Here is a 15,453-nt window from a genome sequence, read left to right as displayed (position 1 = left end):
CACAAACAAGTTGCAGACCATTAATAGTCATTATGTACCTCTATAAATATAACAAGCTCTTACAGCAGGTGATTGCGGTAGAGATGAATGTCTTTGGAGAGCCTGGTGAAGGACATATTTAGAATCAGCTTGTTTGTTTCCTCCTTTCCCAGTACTGTTCTTTTTTCTGCAGAAAGGGACAGATATAATGGACTCCATTAAGGCTTTGGTGAGAGGAGCCAACAGACAAACAAGTAGCATCCATGATGACGCACGCATCAGAGGATGACAAGTAGGAGACTGTGTTTTAACATGATTTATAAAAGACTTTGAAGTGGAGAGTGACAAGCGGCAGAAACTGGCTGGTAAAAAAAGTGGGTAATTCTAAGCTGCAACATTCAAAGTAAATGTCACGCATCTAAGCCTGTTGTGCTGACGTCTTTCCACAGACATATCACTTTTCACTTTTGCTAAACATCCTTTGGGTTCGCTGAAATTTACATTAAAGTGATAGGATTAGAGCTAAACCTTGATCCAGCAGATTCCGTGAATCTTTTTGGCTCATTTCAGTTTAGCATGGAGAGTATTTTATAACACACAGTTGAGAGCCTTATTTAACAACACTTAAAAACATGGGTTAATGCTTTATAGCTATAGCCAATTATCTAGAATTCCTTGTCAGAAAATCTAGAAACTCTGTTGCAAGTCCGTATCACCAATCAGAAAAATGTTTTAATTAAAAGAAAGTTTTTTCATTTTGTGAGATAAACGTATTTACTTTCTGGCGGAGAGCTGGCTTAGAACATTAATTTGTCGGTTCATAAAACATAAGGCTATGGCCGAATAGCTACTACCCGTTAGCTTAGCTTAGCACAAAGACCAGAAACAGCAAACCTTACTGTGATTTCAAACCGCTGTAAATGTTAACCGACCGACTATTTTATCTCTACTGTTGCATGGCAACTGTACAGAGCCAACAATTACTGATCCTTAACCCTCCTTTAAGCAAAAATTATCGTTTATATTTTGGGGTTTTTGTCCATATTAAACCAGCAATTAATAATGCGTTAAATACTGAGCTTTAGAGTAAGTAGTCTAATAGGCCCATTCTCTGCCCTTTGTACTCCTTATTTCCACTACTTATGCTTTGCTAAGCTAGCAGACTGTCACTTTATATTAGTAAGACAGACATGACAGTGGTATCAATCTCCCGTATCTAAAAATGCCGGAAATAAACTCACATAATGCCAAAAATGAAGAGGTTATCTTTCTAGGAAACATTACTGTGAATTTTCAGTATGCAGTTTTAACAAAAGTAAGACTTACATATCACACACACACACACACACACACACACACACACACACACACACACACACACACACACACACACACACACACACACACACACACACACACACACACACACCTTAAGTGCTGCATCACATTTGCTAAAATCAATACAAAGTTTATATGAGGGCTTTTAAGGTAAGCTTAGCTTTTCCTTTTCATATGGGGCTGCGAGATTGTGTGTGTGTCTGTGTGTCTGTGTGTGTGTTTGTGTCGGTGTACGTAAGTCACAGTTGAGTGAAGTTCCTCCTGAGTCTGGACCTTCGTGAGTTGAGGCGTGACTCACGGTTCACCCCGCTGCTGCATACTGTGCCGTGTAAGAGACCACATAGTGGATGATGTCCATCAATAATTCAACAAAGATAGACTTCCTTTTTCTCTGTTTTTCACTCGCCCCCTCTCTCTCCTCGGTGCTCTGCCTCTGTTTCTATCTGACTGAATCCACCTCCTACTTCCACAAACAGCCTCCATCTCTGGGCCCTCTCTCATCCGCCTGCCTTGCTGTTAATCCAGCCATCCCAAACCACTTAAAACACTCAGACAACATGCTTCCAAATTTAAATCTGAGGCCAGAGCAATCTTTTTTTACTCTAGTAACAAGACATAACGGCTTTTCGTGATCACGTCACGCTAAATCTACAAAGTGCTAATCCTCTTCCAGACACTCGCTGTAGGATGTCAAACTTGGAGGTGTCAAAAGAACTGTGTTTTACAGGCTTTCAGCAGATGATATTTTGACCACACATTGACATAGTGGTTACTAGTAAACTACTACCTCACAGCAAGAAGGTGTGTACTTCATTTTTTTTTTTTCACTTTCTGTCAGGAGTTATTCATTACCTCTGAATTTATCCTTTTACTTTGAGTGATAAACATTTTTACACACCAAAAAACACACGTTTAGACAAATTGGATACATTAAATAAGAAAACGGTTGTGTTTATACATCAAGGAAAGCAGCAGTGAGTTCGTATGCCAATAAAATGTTAGTGTGGGCCATTTCTAAGAAGAATACTTAAATATCAGTGCATGAGCTTTACAGGGATTATCAAGAAAGCTGAAAGAGGTTATAAAGAGTTTTCTAATGTGTTTGCGCAGGATATTATGCACTTAGAGAGAAAAACATCTATATGTGTGTCACTTTTTGAACATCATCTGACATGAATTGAATAGAGTGCCAACAGGCTGAACCTTTGATTCCATATGATGAAAATGCTTGAGGGACAGATGACAGCTTCCACTAAAAGATGCATTAGAGGGCATTATATTGGTAATCCCAGGTCCTTTAGGAACCTGTTAATCTGGATTACAGCATCATTTTATAGCATTATTTGACCACACAGCTATATTCCTCTCCGTTGGTTTCCTCTTCATATTAACCTTTTGAACCCGGGGTTGTTTATGCTCATCTTTCATAATAACTCCAGACATTTGGTATTGATACAACATCTTTGAGCAAAGGATACTATATTTTCTATGTTTCAGGTCAGTTGGATTTCTTTTTTAATGCGAGTTGTATACATTTTGCACAATTTTGTTATGAAAAACCTGTTTTTGACACAATTGGTTTTTGCAGATTCGAGTTTAAGATCTGCTCTGTGAGTTGAATTAAAAAAATCACACATTCCAAAGCAAACACCACTTTAAAATGTGAAGTGTAGTACATAAACACAGCTGGCACCGTTTTCAAATATCACAGTAATGTGATGACCTTTCATTTACATAAAAAGCTGGCATGACCATGGAGTTTGTCACCCAACAGCATGCACTGTGTCCATGACCTCTACATCCAATTTTGAAATCCTCTATAAGACCATCCATATTTAATAACAGATAATATTACTGTGCATCCCAGGATAAAAACATTTAAACTTTTGATTAAAATTATATCTCATTTTAAAGTATATTTTGCCTGGTCTGTTTAACTGCTACCTTTATTGTGTACTATACCCATTACTATTTTTAAAAATGTAACACAGGATTAATGTTCATTTTGATATTTCCTTACATTTAACTAAGCAATATTTTGCCTTTAGGTCACAACCATACAAAGTCAAACATTGAGAGAGAATAAATAAATGTTTATATAAATATATGTTATATGAAAATGCCAAATCTTAGTGATATTGGAGTGTGCATGGAATTCTTAGTCAAGAAAAACTTGTTCTTACAACATAGGATACAAATCCACAAGTTCGTTTTAAAAGTCACAGTAATGCATTAATCTCTGTAAAATGCATTAATAACTGGAGCAACTTGATATCTTGTTACTCTTCTCTGTGTATCTGATAACTGCTGAGAGCCTCCGCACAGGAAATCACTTTGAGTTTCCATGATGAGTTCAGTCTGAGAGCAATCACACCACAGCGTGTGTGACTCATCCTGACACTTGAATTTAACAGAGCATCTTATCAGAAATCTTATTTTAGAAATCTTCTATAGACAGACAGACAGACAGACAGACAAACAGACAGACAGACAGACAGACAGACAGACAAACAGACAGACAGACAGACAGACAGACAGACAGACAGACAGATAGACAGACAGACAGACAGACAGACAGACAGACAGACAGACAGACAGACAGACAGACAGACAGACAGATAGACAGACAGACAGACAGACAGACAGGCCTATGTCGGTCTAATGAAATACAAAGTTAGATCATATAATTTCGAACCCTCAAACCACGTCTTAAAGTTCTACAATTAATCCAACTGTTGTTTATGAATCTCAGTTTAGAAAATGTATCTCTAGATGCATCGTGAGATACAATGACTGTCGACAATTTACTGGCAGTAATTGAATACCTTGTGGGAAAAATACTGAAGAGTGCTTGCCAGGAGGTGAGAGGTTGCCATGGAAACATATTCAAAAAGGTTCCATCAACCAAGATCTTAACAAAACATCAGATTCAGCGGAGATATTTGTAATTAGTCAGACACTGGCTTGGCTACCCGCAGTTCACATATCCAACAATATCATAGAAATAAAGCAGAGGCACAGAGAGAGACTGTATTCATCTTAGCAGATAGGTGCAGATTTGAGGGATATGCATAATGTGTATGTGAAGGAATTTTCTATCCTATTGGGACATAGCCTGTAGGTCTTATTTATTTACAAAACACTATTTCTCTGTATGTGGAGAGGTAAACTGTAAGATGCAAAGTTTAACAAAGGTTGGATGTTTAAGATTTGGTAGATAATTTACATGTGTAGATTCAATGATTTAGTCACAACCAAAAATAAATGTCGTTATTGGGGGAGGTTAACAGTTATCTTCAGGATAAATATTCCCTCAGTTTCAATGAAAACTAATATGGGCAATATGTATATTTATTTCGAACTATTCTAATAGAAAAACAATCCTTATTCCACAATAAAGCCAACAATGAGAATTTCCCTGAGATCTCTGATGCATCTTGTGCAGATCATTCCATTAGCTTTACACTGCAGTCAGTGGATAATTAGGCCCCATCCACCTCAATAATGCAACAAGAGCAAACCAGGCAAACAGCGCACAGCCTTATCTGCCTCTCACCTCTCAACACAGCATCTACCAAGAAGGTAAACAACACATGATTAGCCAACCAACAGTGGGTGTGCAACAACTGGGATCCTTCCTGACCAGAAACCTTGTGCAGGCAAGTCTATGGCTAATTGACAGTGAGGCAAGGAAGAGAATAAATCAATATGTGATGTCACACAGTTATATCCATTATCTACTGTAAATGTAATACATTTACAAAGCAGGTGGTTCAACCGATCAACCAGGAAAAGTGTGGAACATATTTGTTTTTCTAGTACTGGTAAGGTAAAATATAAACAATGCTGAAAATATGTTTAGTCCCGCAGCTATTTGTGTACTTGACTCCGACAGATAACAACAGATGAAGGATCCTGATGACAAATGGCAGAGAGTGGAGGATATGTTGTAGGGCTTTGTGATTTGACATATCGGCTGATAGACATCACAGCACTGCCCACATTGGGAACACAGCAGCCAATGACAGGATGACTTTAAAGGCAGACGCCTGTATTATCAAACCAATGGGAGCGCAGCTGCTTTGTTTCCCTGCCTGCATGGTTTTGTTTCGTGCGCACATGTGACCTCAGAAGGCGCTTAGCCTACTCCAAAGATCAACGATTGGGTGCTGTAGCGGACAGCTCCCCATTCAGATAAACAAAGCAAAAACACAATGGCTCTTTTTGGCTCTTCGTTATGGACGCTTTGAAGCCTTTTTCTCTCTTTAACTCTCAGTGAAGATCTCCATTTCCCCAGCTGCGCATTCTCTTTAAACATTAAGCTATTTTATTTTAAGCTGCTGACGAGTGCGATCCTCAAACGGCAGAAAAAGCGGATGTTGGGACACCTGTAGCTGAATCCCATTCCCCTAAAAAGTGAGGTTGGGTTGTTTCACATCCATTCAGCATCCGCCCTGCAGGAGAGGTGCTCCTGTGCCGTCTGATCTCGAGTGGGGAAGCGCAAAGGTAGACGCCTAAAGCCATTTACGGACGCATTAATATCTAAGCCGCTCTCTGTGCCTGCTTGCAGACAGGAAGGAGCATGGATAGAGAGGAATTTGCTATGACTAGTGCGCTGAGGGGATTTGTAGAGCTGGGGTTTTGCTCCTGTGGAAACTAAGGACAGCGGAGGAAGCTCCGTCACTAACTGCTCGCCATTTATCTCCAGGCTGCTTTTGTTTATTATTTCCTATTTCTGGCATATAGACTTTTTATTTAATTCATCATCATGGGGAAAGATGAGTGCAAAACAATGCTGGACGCTTTAAACAAAGTGACCGCCTGCTACAGGCACTTGGTCATCGCCTTGGGAAGCACTTCGGACTCGCAGAACCTGCGAGAGGAGCTGAAGAAGACCCGCAAAAAGGCCCAGGAGCTGGCCGTGGCCAACAGGACTAAACTGACTTCTCTGCTCAAAGACAAGTCCATCAGCAAAGAGGACCGGGCAGAGTACGAGCGCCTATGGGTGCTGTTCTCGAGCAGCATGGAGCTCCTGGAGGTGGACATGAAAAGGTCCCTAGAGATAGGGCAGGATTTCCCCATCAAGGTGCCGACGAGGCACTTCATCCAAACCGGGATGACCGGTAGCACCACCACCGTGGCGGCCCGGGCCATGAGCGTGCAGAACATGAAGTACGAGGCGGACAGCAACATCGACACGGTGGATCTCCGGGAGCTTCAGTCCGAGATCACCCAGGTGAGCCAGATGATGGAGGAGATGGAGATGAAGGTGCAGGTGGCGCCGTGGGCCGTGGAGGCGAAGCAGGAGGCGGGCGCGGAGCTCAAGTCAAACATGAGTGTAGGAAATTCCTCCGTGGGTGTCATCTCCATCTGCGAAGAGGAGCCGAAAGAAGAGGAAGGAGGCGGCAGCAGAGACTCTAGCATTGCCTCGGTCTGCGCTGTGTTTGTATTCGTTGTCATCGTTGCGTCCGCTGGGATTTTAGGATATCTGGTCGTCAACATGTCCTGAAGTGTCTAACAAACAACCCGGACACCATGCGCTTCAAAAGAGAGAGAACGAGCTTTTTTTGAGGAGCTGGACATTTGTGGACACGCGAAATGACTCATCTTTATCGGATTTGTGAATGTATTCGGTGGAGTTAAGGAGTTGCACTAGATATAAAATGTAGAACAACACAATGGACCATGGGCACCATTTCAGGTTAAGTATTTTTAAGGGGCCAAGAGGTCGTGTATTTTTGGAGAAAAAAAAAGTCATGAAATTACGTGACACTGTCTGGCTATCAGGTTGATGCATACAACACGTAATCCAAGTGGATTAGTAGGAAAGCTCAAGCGTAAATGTAGCCTACTGTTAAGTATTCCCCTTAATGTTCTGCAGATTGATGCTTTAAATGTATCATTTCAATTCCAAAGTCAGGGGGCATAGTCAGAGAAGGGTCATGATGTATGGAAACTAATAGAGCCAGTATTCCGGTTGGATGTGATAAAATCTGCACTGTTCCACACCCTTAAGCACAGTTTTAATACTTCATAAATTCTGTACAGCAAGGTTTTTAGTAGGCCTGCATCTTACTTCATTGCATCAAATCACAATGTGCTTCATGAAACGTAAGTACAAGAGGGATCCACAGTCTTTTAATAATGCACCTGTTCACTGTAAGCCTGTCCATGTTCTTTTTCAGGGTTTTCTTGCAAACAGTCTTGAATGTATGCATTGCAACATGTGAATAGAAGGGTTTTTCACAACCTACAGACTTTGGTGTCAGATAATGTACATACATAAGTATATTTATTATAATAAAATTTGAAAGAACTAAAAAACTTGCTTGTAGTTGGATGAACTATTGCAGCCAAAGCAGCTTTTGTACGCGTGCATTGAATGTCACACATTTATCACGTGTAGACATGTTTTAAATTAAAGTTGATGGTTGCAGATGATTACAGATTGTCAACACTGCAAAGCCTATCAGATCAGGTTCGACCCAGAGGTATTTTTGCAGTGGATTAACATGTCACCACCTCGGGTATTCGATTTAACATGGAAAGGGGACTAAGATAGATACTCTAACTCCCTAATGGATTTATTTGTAAGTGTTTTTGAAGGTATTCCTGGTGGCTGGCTGTCAGGCTGGGGTAGTTGTAGGTCAGCTCAGAAATAGTTGGAGAAATCTTTATCTGATCCTGTCAAAGACCAAAGACTGGGCTGGTCTGAATACATATTAAGCAATTAAATTATGTTAATCTCTTCATGTGTTTATCCCTTTGAGAAGAGTTTTGAGAGGGTTAACTAAAATAGATGCAATTTTAGTTGACAGTTACATTTCATTTTCACTTCTACCTTTTATTTTCTAAGGACAATTTTGTTAGCTTTTTGATCCTAGTATTTCTAGAATATCTAAATACTGAGTCAAAAATAATAGTCATGTTAAAAGTTCAACAAATCATTTTTTTTCTCTGGTTTAAATGAGCAATTATTTACAAAAAAGGATACAATTAGTACAGTCTACAGAGGACATTTTATCAGAACATTTTCTGGTTAAAATGTGATAAGTTGGAAGATATACATTACCTACAAATGATGTAAAGTTTAAAGAAAAGTGTTTAATTATCATTGATGAGATTTGAAACAACGGTGCATGTATTTAGTGTTGCTCCTCTGTTCAGAAAGATCCTCATCAGCTGCTTTCTGGTTGTGCTTTCAGGCTGAAAACAGAGTGATATCAGGATAAACATTTATCATCCGCACAGTTGCTGTAAAACATAAATAATTCTTACTTGTCATTATAACACTTCATTTGAATTATCGCCCAATTTTTATTCTAATAAATCGTCTAGTAACTCCTCAAGTTCAATAGTTGCACCTTAAATGAGCTCTAAATTGACTTTAATGATCTCCCGGTCATGAGCGGTTTCACCGATAATTCCCGGTAAATAGACCCCTGGCATTTAAAGACCACTCAGCCTCGGTTGCTGGATGTAGAAGTGTGAAATTACCTCAAAGGGTCAAATATAATTAAAGCATCCCTCCTTTTCTTAACAGATGCCTAACTCATTGTATGTGCAATGGAACATTTCTTACAATAAAAAAAAGAAAACAAGTGTTACATTTTCAAGTATCAAATTAAGAAATGAATTGTTTGGGACATTACATGTTTATTTAGAAGACTTCTTTATACCTTTTCATCTCTTTTGGCTGGCTGCATCTTCTCAACCTGACAGCGTTAGAAACCTGCAGAGAATCATGAATAGAACATTTTTTTAAAAATTGAAGAAGTTACTCGACACCCAAAAGCAAGAGGCAGCAAATGAGAGGATTTATTTATCAGGATTTTGATGAACAAAAATCAGTGGCCTGCTAACATGATTCAGAAGGCTCTGACATGTTGTCTATCCTTGATGTCCTCTCACAGAGGCACTAAGCTCTGTTAAATGTGAGTCATGTTGAACCTCTTTGGACTTCACGACAGACCTACATTGTCATCCAGAGTTCCAAAAATATAAAGGCGATGAATTATACATGGGAAGGAAAAGGGAGGGGATGAAAAAGTGGAGGAGATAAAACCTCCTGATACAGTGCTCTTTGAAATTGGTTCTGGAAGTTTCCAGACAAATGTTCTTGAACAAATGTACTCGGGTTCAAATGTGCAATCCCTGTAAGGCCAGCTCATACACACAATAGCCACATCATAGACGTTTTAAAAGATATGTTTCGTTAGGTTTAAAAATGTACCCTTAAGAGGTGAGTAAATTGTCTTTCTCTTCAGTTGCTCAAAAGCGATTTTTCTAACGTATGCATGATAGTCATTTATTTGCTTCACTCCGTCGCTTGGAAACTAACAAACTAAGCAGACTGGTTCACAGAGATGCAAGCTACACACTTGGCGGAGACAGACCAGCACATCATCACCTCATCTGGACGAAGATGGTGGGTTTCCAAGGCTGTGGGTTGCCATGGGAACCCCCAACGGACTCCATCGCAACCATGCACAGACGGCTGAGCAGTGTTATTTCAACTCGCCCCCTTCCTTCCACCACCATCCTACACACACACATAGCGCTGTGAAGCACGAGGAGATGTGGTGTGAGGACAGAGGAGAGCACAGCTGAACAGGGGACCGAACCTCAGCCCACTCCCCACCCCTCGCTAAAATTATGACTTTAATTAAATGTTTTGATGTCAACAGATTTCACATAACTGTATCAGGTTAGTTGAAAGCAATAATATGAAGTTTAAATTCATATTATTGCTTTCAACTAACCTAATACAGTTATGTGAAATGTGTTGACATAATACATTTAATTAAAGTCAACGTTTCAGTTTTTTAGGTGTATAAAACCAGCAGCAAAATTATGATACACAGATTTTTTCTTTAGATGTCTCAGACAAATCCAAAAATCAATACATTCAATTTCTCTATTTATAGATCTTTCTCTTTATTCCTCTGTCAAAACAGCCTGATTTTTCACATCCAAAGGGCAGTTACCAAAAAGGTTGGGAAATGATAGCGACCTTTGTTCCTTTAATATTTCATTACAATATATATTTACATTCTGTTAAATGCAGGATGACCCTCACTCTACATGGAAAAACGGATAGAAGATGCTGCACACATAAATATACTGTATGCAGTGATTGATTTTATTTTTAGCCTTCGGACTAAAATACCTACATCACAGAATACATGATTCAACAATGGACCGGCATGAAAAAAAATCCTATTCTCATCATTGGCAGTATGAGACATACAACGTTGGGGGTCGTTTTTAAATGTGAATGAAGTACTGTGAGGTATATGGAAGCAATACCTGATTTAAAATATGAAAAAACTAGGGACATTTATTTTTCTTAAAGTATCATTAGCAACATACTGGTTTTCATTTCATTAGAAGATGACGTTTCCTTTACATTAGATACCAAAAGACGGCAGAAATACAGGAATCAGAAAGTTGTTTATGAGCACTGTTGACTGAGTGATGGTTGGGAAGATGTTATAAATGCACCGCATTTAATTTAAATATAAAGTGCCCTTTTTAGAGCAGGCAATATGTGATTAGATGTGAATTTGTGAAGGACCCATTAGACTCTTTTTTCAGCTCGCTCACTATGTGCTCAGTTGTTGTGCATCTCTAACCACCAGAAGCAAAAATGACTTAAAACCAATGTAACAGAGCATCGGTAAAAAATATCAAATTAATAATGAATACATTGATTTGTTTAATAATACATTCATTTATAAATGGCAGACACAGGGTACAAATCCATTTGACAGACAATTTCTTATGAGTTATCAATTCGCCATGAAGGAACTCGCCGTGAGCAAGGAAGACCCCCAAAGGAGAAAGGGAGGAAGCCCTGCAGTGAGATATGCACTCCTGCTGAGAGGAATCACCATAACTAACAACAAACAAACAAACACGCATTTGGTAAAAATAAAACGGTTTATACTTTTCTTTAAAATGTGGAGACAATTCTGGCAAGAGGTTTTTTTTACAGAGAGAACTATCAAGTATAACAGTATGTTACTTGTTAGACGCTTTTATCCAAAGCAACTTACATACTCAATACTGTGGGCAATCCCCACAGGAGCAATTTGGGGTGAAGTGTCTCAGGGACACAACGACATGCTGACTGCAGTGGGGTTTGAACCTGTCTGATCCGAACACCAACGCACAACCCACTGCACCACACGCCCCCAAGTATCAAATATATCCACGTAGAACATGATTTTTGAATAAGCACTCAAAAATGTGTATTTACATGGTTATGTCACCTAAAATGTTTAATCTGGCCTATATAGTAGCTTTCTAAAGTTGTCACTAAAGAGAGGATTTTAAATTCCTTTACTGAAGTGAGAAATGTCACCTGGGCGCCTCCCTAGGGAGGTGTTCCAGGCACGTCCAGCTGGGAAGAGACCAAGGGGTAGACCTAGAACCAGATGGAGGGATTATATCTCTTCGCTGGCCTGGGAGCGCCTTGGGATCCCCCAGTCAGAGCTGGTTGATGTGGCCAGGGAAAAGAAAGTTTGGGGCTCTCTGCTGGAACTGCTACCTCCGCGACCCGACCACGGATAAGCGGGAGAAGATGGATGGATGGATGGATGGAGAAATGTCTTCACTAACCTAAAATCTGAGATTCAAATCAAGCCCAGGCAAACTAGATTTGGTATGTCACAAATTTGAAAGCCAATCAGTTTAATGCGCAAATGCAGACAAAATGAGCCTGAAACCTTCAGTGCTTAGTAAATCAGACGATGTGCTTTCTTTCACTATTTCAAAAAATCCCAGTACATATTATTGTATCTTTCACAGCCACTGCCACTTACAACAAATAAGATCAAATAAAGTTCCAGACTACACTGAACATTTAAATGCATCTGCTTGTTGTCGGTTATGGTGCACAAAAGAGGTTAAACATGTTTCCTCTCATGTTGGCCATCTTCATGCAGACTGTTCTTTCACCGGTCAACCTAGTGAGACATCTGCATTTGAACAAGTGACAAAGAGTGTATGCTTCTCCAGGCCCTTTTCATATTTTGAAAACCTTTTTATGAGGAAAACACCATGTTAAACTAATAATTAATCATACTTAAGAATATTTAAATAAATACAAATCAGATTTACAAATATCATTTGTAATCAGCATATTTTATAAGAAATAAATTGCACTCATTTAACTTAATCCAGAAGTTCACATTGAAACAAATGATGGAAGCACTTGAATTTGATCACCCTCTTAAAGTGGCCTGCAGGTGGCATGTGTGCTGCAAATATAAACCAGTGTCTGAGCAAAACCTTCAAGTTCACTGGCAAACACTTTGTCAATCAAATATGTGTTAAAAACAAAAGTAAACAGGTAAGATGGCAAAGACTGATACAACCGTCACATGGAGTACACAATAGAAAAAAGCAGCTCCAGACATATTGACATTGACACAATATGCCTTTCCTACTGAAGACATTTGGCAAGGTCTCAGTAGTAACAAAAAACAAAAGCAGAGATTAACAAATAAATGATGGTTGAATTGAATGTAGCTGCTTCAGTTTCAGGGTTCCTGTGTCACACTGCCACGGCTTAACAAAGGAAACAAACTCATCAGGGTTGAAAAGGGTAAAGAAAAAATAATCCTTGATGATTTATTTTTTGGAATACATGCAATTTCACTGCTGGAGAATTCACATAAAGAGGAAATAAACTCAGGGAACCTAATAAAAACTGCCAGAGTACACAGTCCACATTTGTTTATAAGTGCAATTCATCAAGCATATAATACATATCATCCAACAAAAACACAATGTACACAACAACCCACAAATCAAATGGGGAACAAAAATAACACATTTACTATATTAGGTTTGCATTCCTGAAAACAGTCAAACTGGCAGCAAAACTGACTCACGTTGAGTCGAGAGAATCGATGGTAATATTCTCTGAAAAGTTCAACTCTCGGAAATGTTGTCATGCTAAATTGCTCCTTTGACCAACAGCAGGCTGTCTAGACAGTGCTGACCTTTGAGGGCATGGAGAGCATCACTTTTTATTGAACAAAGACCAAAATGCCACTGGGAAGTCAATAAAACAGATTGTGAATTGTTAATCAAGGCCATCTGATTTCTTCACCTGCATTACATTTGTCTTGCTTCATTGCATTTTCCCAGCACTTGTGCGACTCGTACGGCATGTCGGGCAAGTTAAGACTGACTTTTTAAGTCATGTGGGAAGGTGACAACAGGAAGTAGGTGATTGTACTTGGGTGTGATGGTGATCTGTATATTTATAGGGTTCTGATCTACGGTCACAAAGCGGTGCAGTGCAGAGTGGTCCTGAGCATCTTCCTGCTGAGGGTCTGTGCTCGTACCCACCCCCACCTCTCCTGAAGGGTCCAGAGGGTAGTCTTTGTCTCCTGGAGAGCGTGGAAAGCACAAGAGAGACAAAGAGAAAAGCAGAGAAGGGGAAAAAGACAAATCGTTAAATAAATCATCTAAAACCACCAGACTCAGGAACAGTTTCATCCCACAGGCCATAAGAATGTTAAACACCTGAACTTTTGAAAGAACATACATGACATTCATCTGTTTGCAACTCATGTGTATATATATATATATACAATATAGACAATAAAAGCATTGAAACTATCATATGCATTAATGTTTCCTCACTAACATTTTCCTCTAACTCAACTGTAGGGCACAGTAGGTTTTAGCAAACATTGCATTTGTTGGCAACCATTAAGTAGAAACAACATCGGATGAATTCAAATCAACAAAACACAGCCCTTATTTTTATATTATGAAATAAATACTGTGCCTCAATGGTGTGCTCTTTTAATTCACTTCTGTACAATAGTGGAACAGAGTTGTCATATAAGGCATAATAACCTCCACAACTTATTTAAATGCATTATTTACTTAATGAAACAAAAAATAAGCATGTTTGGATGTGGCTTAGAGGAGATACAGTATATGATACCTGGCAGCAGTGATAAGAACGCTTTATCCTTTAAGGAAATAACTGGCAGCCATTGTTCGCAGCCCTCTCTGGTACGCCTGCTGGAGAAGTCGTGGAGGTCTTCCAGCAGAGGGACGCGGCACATTCGACTGAGCTCATAGAACTGAGGGGGGGCAATCCAAAACTCCCCCGAAATATAGCTTTGCAGGACCTCTGAGGGTGTGGACCACTGGAACAGAGAGAAAAAAGTGTTAAGCAACTATCTCTGGATTATCTCTGGATTGTTATATCAAATGGTACTAAAGATCATAAATACTGTAATTGGACACAAACTAGAATCAATAGTAAGTTAGGCAATGAATGCACCTTGTTGTTTGTCTGTTTACACTGTAACTGAATGTTGGAAAACAGAGGAAATATGCCTGTCCCAAAGTCCAAAGAGACACCTTCAAATGTTTTGTTTTTACCAGCTGTCCAAAAGATATTCAGTAAAGCCTGACCAATTCATATTTGAAACTCAAAACTGACACACCATTCAGGACGTTTTACATTACAATATAATCAACAGTTCGTATTCAAGAATTAATACATAACACAAACAACAAGTAATCTTGATACACATTTCTTGCTTTTTCTTTGTTTTCTTTGACTGATCCACATGTTTTAATGCTGAAAAAATACTATAAACTATATAAAAGCGAGATAGAGATAATGTTTATAAATAACCTTAAACCTGGTCTGGCATTTACTTATGCAATGTCTTCCTACTCATTGACTGACAAAGATGAACCTAGATGTATTCAAATCCTAACAAGTAAAACCTACAACAGAAGGAGTAGTTTAGATATTTAGCTTAAAGATAATGACTTACATTTTCTGTTGATATATTTATCAATTATTTATTGCAGCCCTAATTTATTAATTTGTATTAAATACTTGCTGTTTCCTGCAAAGCACTTCAACATGAGTTTACTTGATGTATGTATCACCTGAAAGCGCACTATTTCCTTCTCATCTTGCAGTGTGTGTGGGGTCTCCTGCAGGCAGCAGATGAAGAACATCGTGTCAAACCTCGTCACTCCGTACCGGCCTGTGGGAGTCAGCCAGTTGCACCACTCGTGTAAAGCCCAGATGTTGGGCAACACCTCCAACTCTCTGCACATCCTGATGAAGTTGGAGGGATTCTG

At 39.3% G+C, this 15,453-nt stretch overlaps 2 protein-coding genes across 2 annotated transcripts in view; one reads left to right on the top strand and one right to left on the bottom strand.

Annotated features, from left to right (window-relative positions):
- The first annotated feature begins 5,680 nt into the window (after window positions 1–5,680).
- On the top strand, window positions 5,681–7,589 carry LOC104967031 (regulator of G protein signaling 9 binding protein). The gene has a single exon (XM_010796402.1). The coding sequence runs from the start codon at window positions 6,086–6,088 to the stop codon at window positions 6,824–6,826; it is 741 nt and encodes a 246-aa protein (XP_010794704.1). The 5' UTR covers window positions 5,681–6,085; the 3' UTR covers window positions 6,827–7,589.
- Window positions 7,590–12,929: 5,340 nt separating this feature from the next.
- nudt19 (nudix (nucleoside diphosphate linked moiety X)-type motif 19) overlaps window positions 12,930–15,453 on the bottom strand; it is a 3,388-nt gene continuing 864 nt past the window's right edge. Inside the window, exons 1-3 of the mRNA XM_010796401.1 lie at window positions 15,256–15,453; window positions 14,288–14,495; window positions 12,930–13,721 (exon numbers count right to left, since the gene is read on the bottom strand). The exon at window positions 15,256–15,453 is cut by the window's right edge and continues 864 nt beyond it. Of these exons, the coding sequence (XP_010794703.1) occupies window positions 13,510–13,721; window positions 14,288–14,495; window positions 15,256–15,453 (618 nt within the window). The 3' untranslated portion in view covers window positions 12,930–13,509. The remainder of the gene's footprint in view (window positions 13,722–14,287; window positions 14,496–15,255) is intronic.

Source organism: Notothenia coriiceps, unplaced genomic scaffold (assembly GCF_000735185.1).
Source record: "Notothenia coriiceps isolate Sejong01 unplaced genomic scaffold, NC01 NC01_scaffold00037250, whole genome shotgun sequence".
Taxonomy (NCBI): domain Eukaryota; kingdom Metazoa; phylum Chordata; class Actinopteri; order Perciformes; family Nototheniidae; genus Notothenia; species Notothenia coriiceps.
Note: the sequence above shows the minus strand (reverse complement) of the source record. Positions and strands in the feature narration are given on the sequence as shown.

Excerpts from the sequence above, each read along its gene's own strand:
- LOC104967031 (XM_010796402.1), top strand. The coding sequence starts at position 6,086 with ATGGGGAAAGATGAGTGCAAAACAATGCTGGACGCTTTAAACAAAGTG.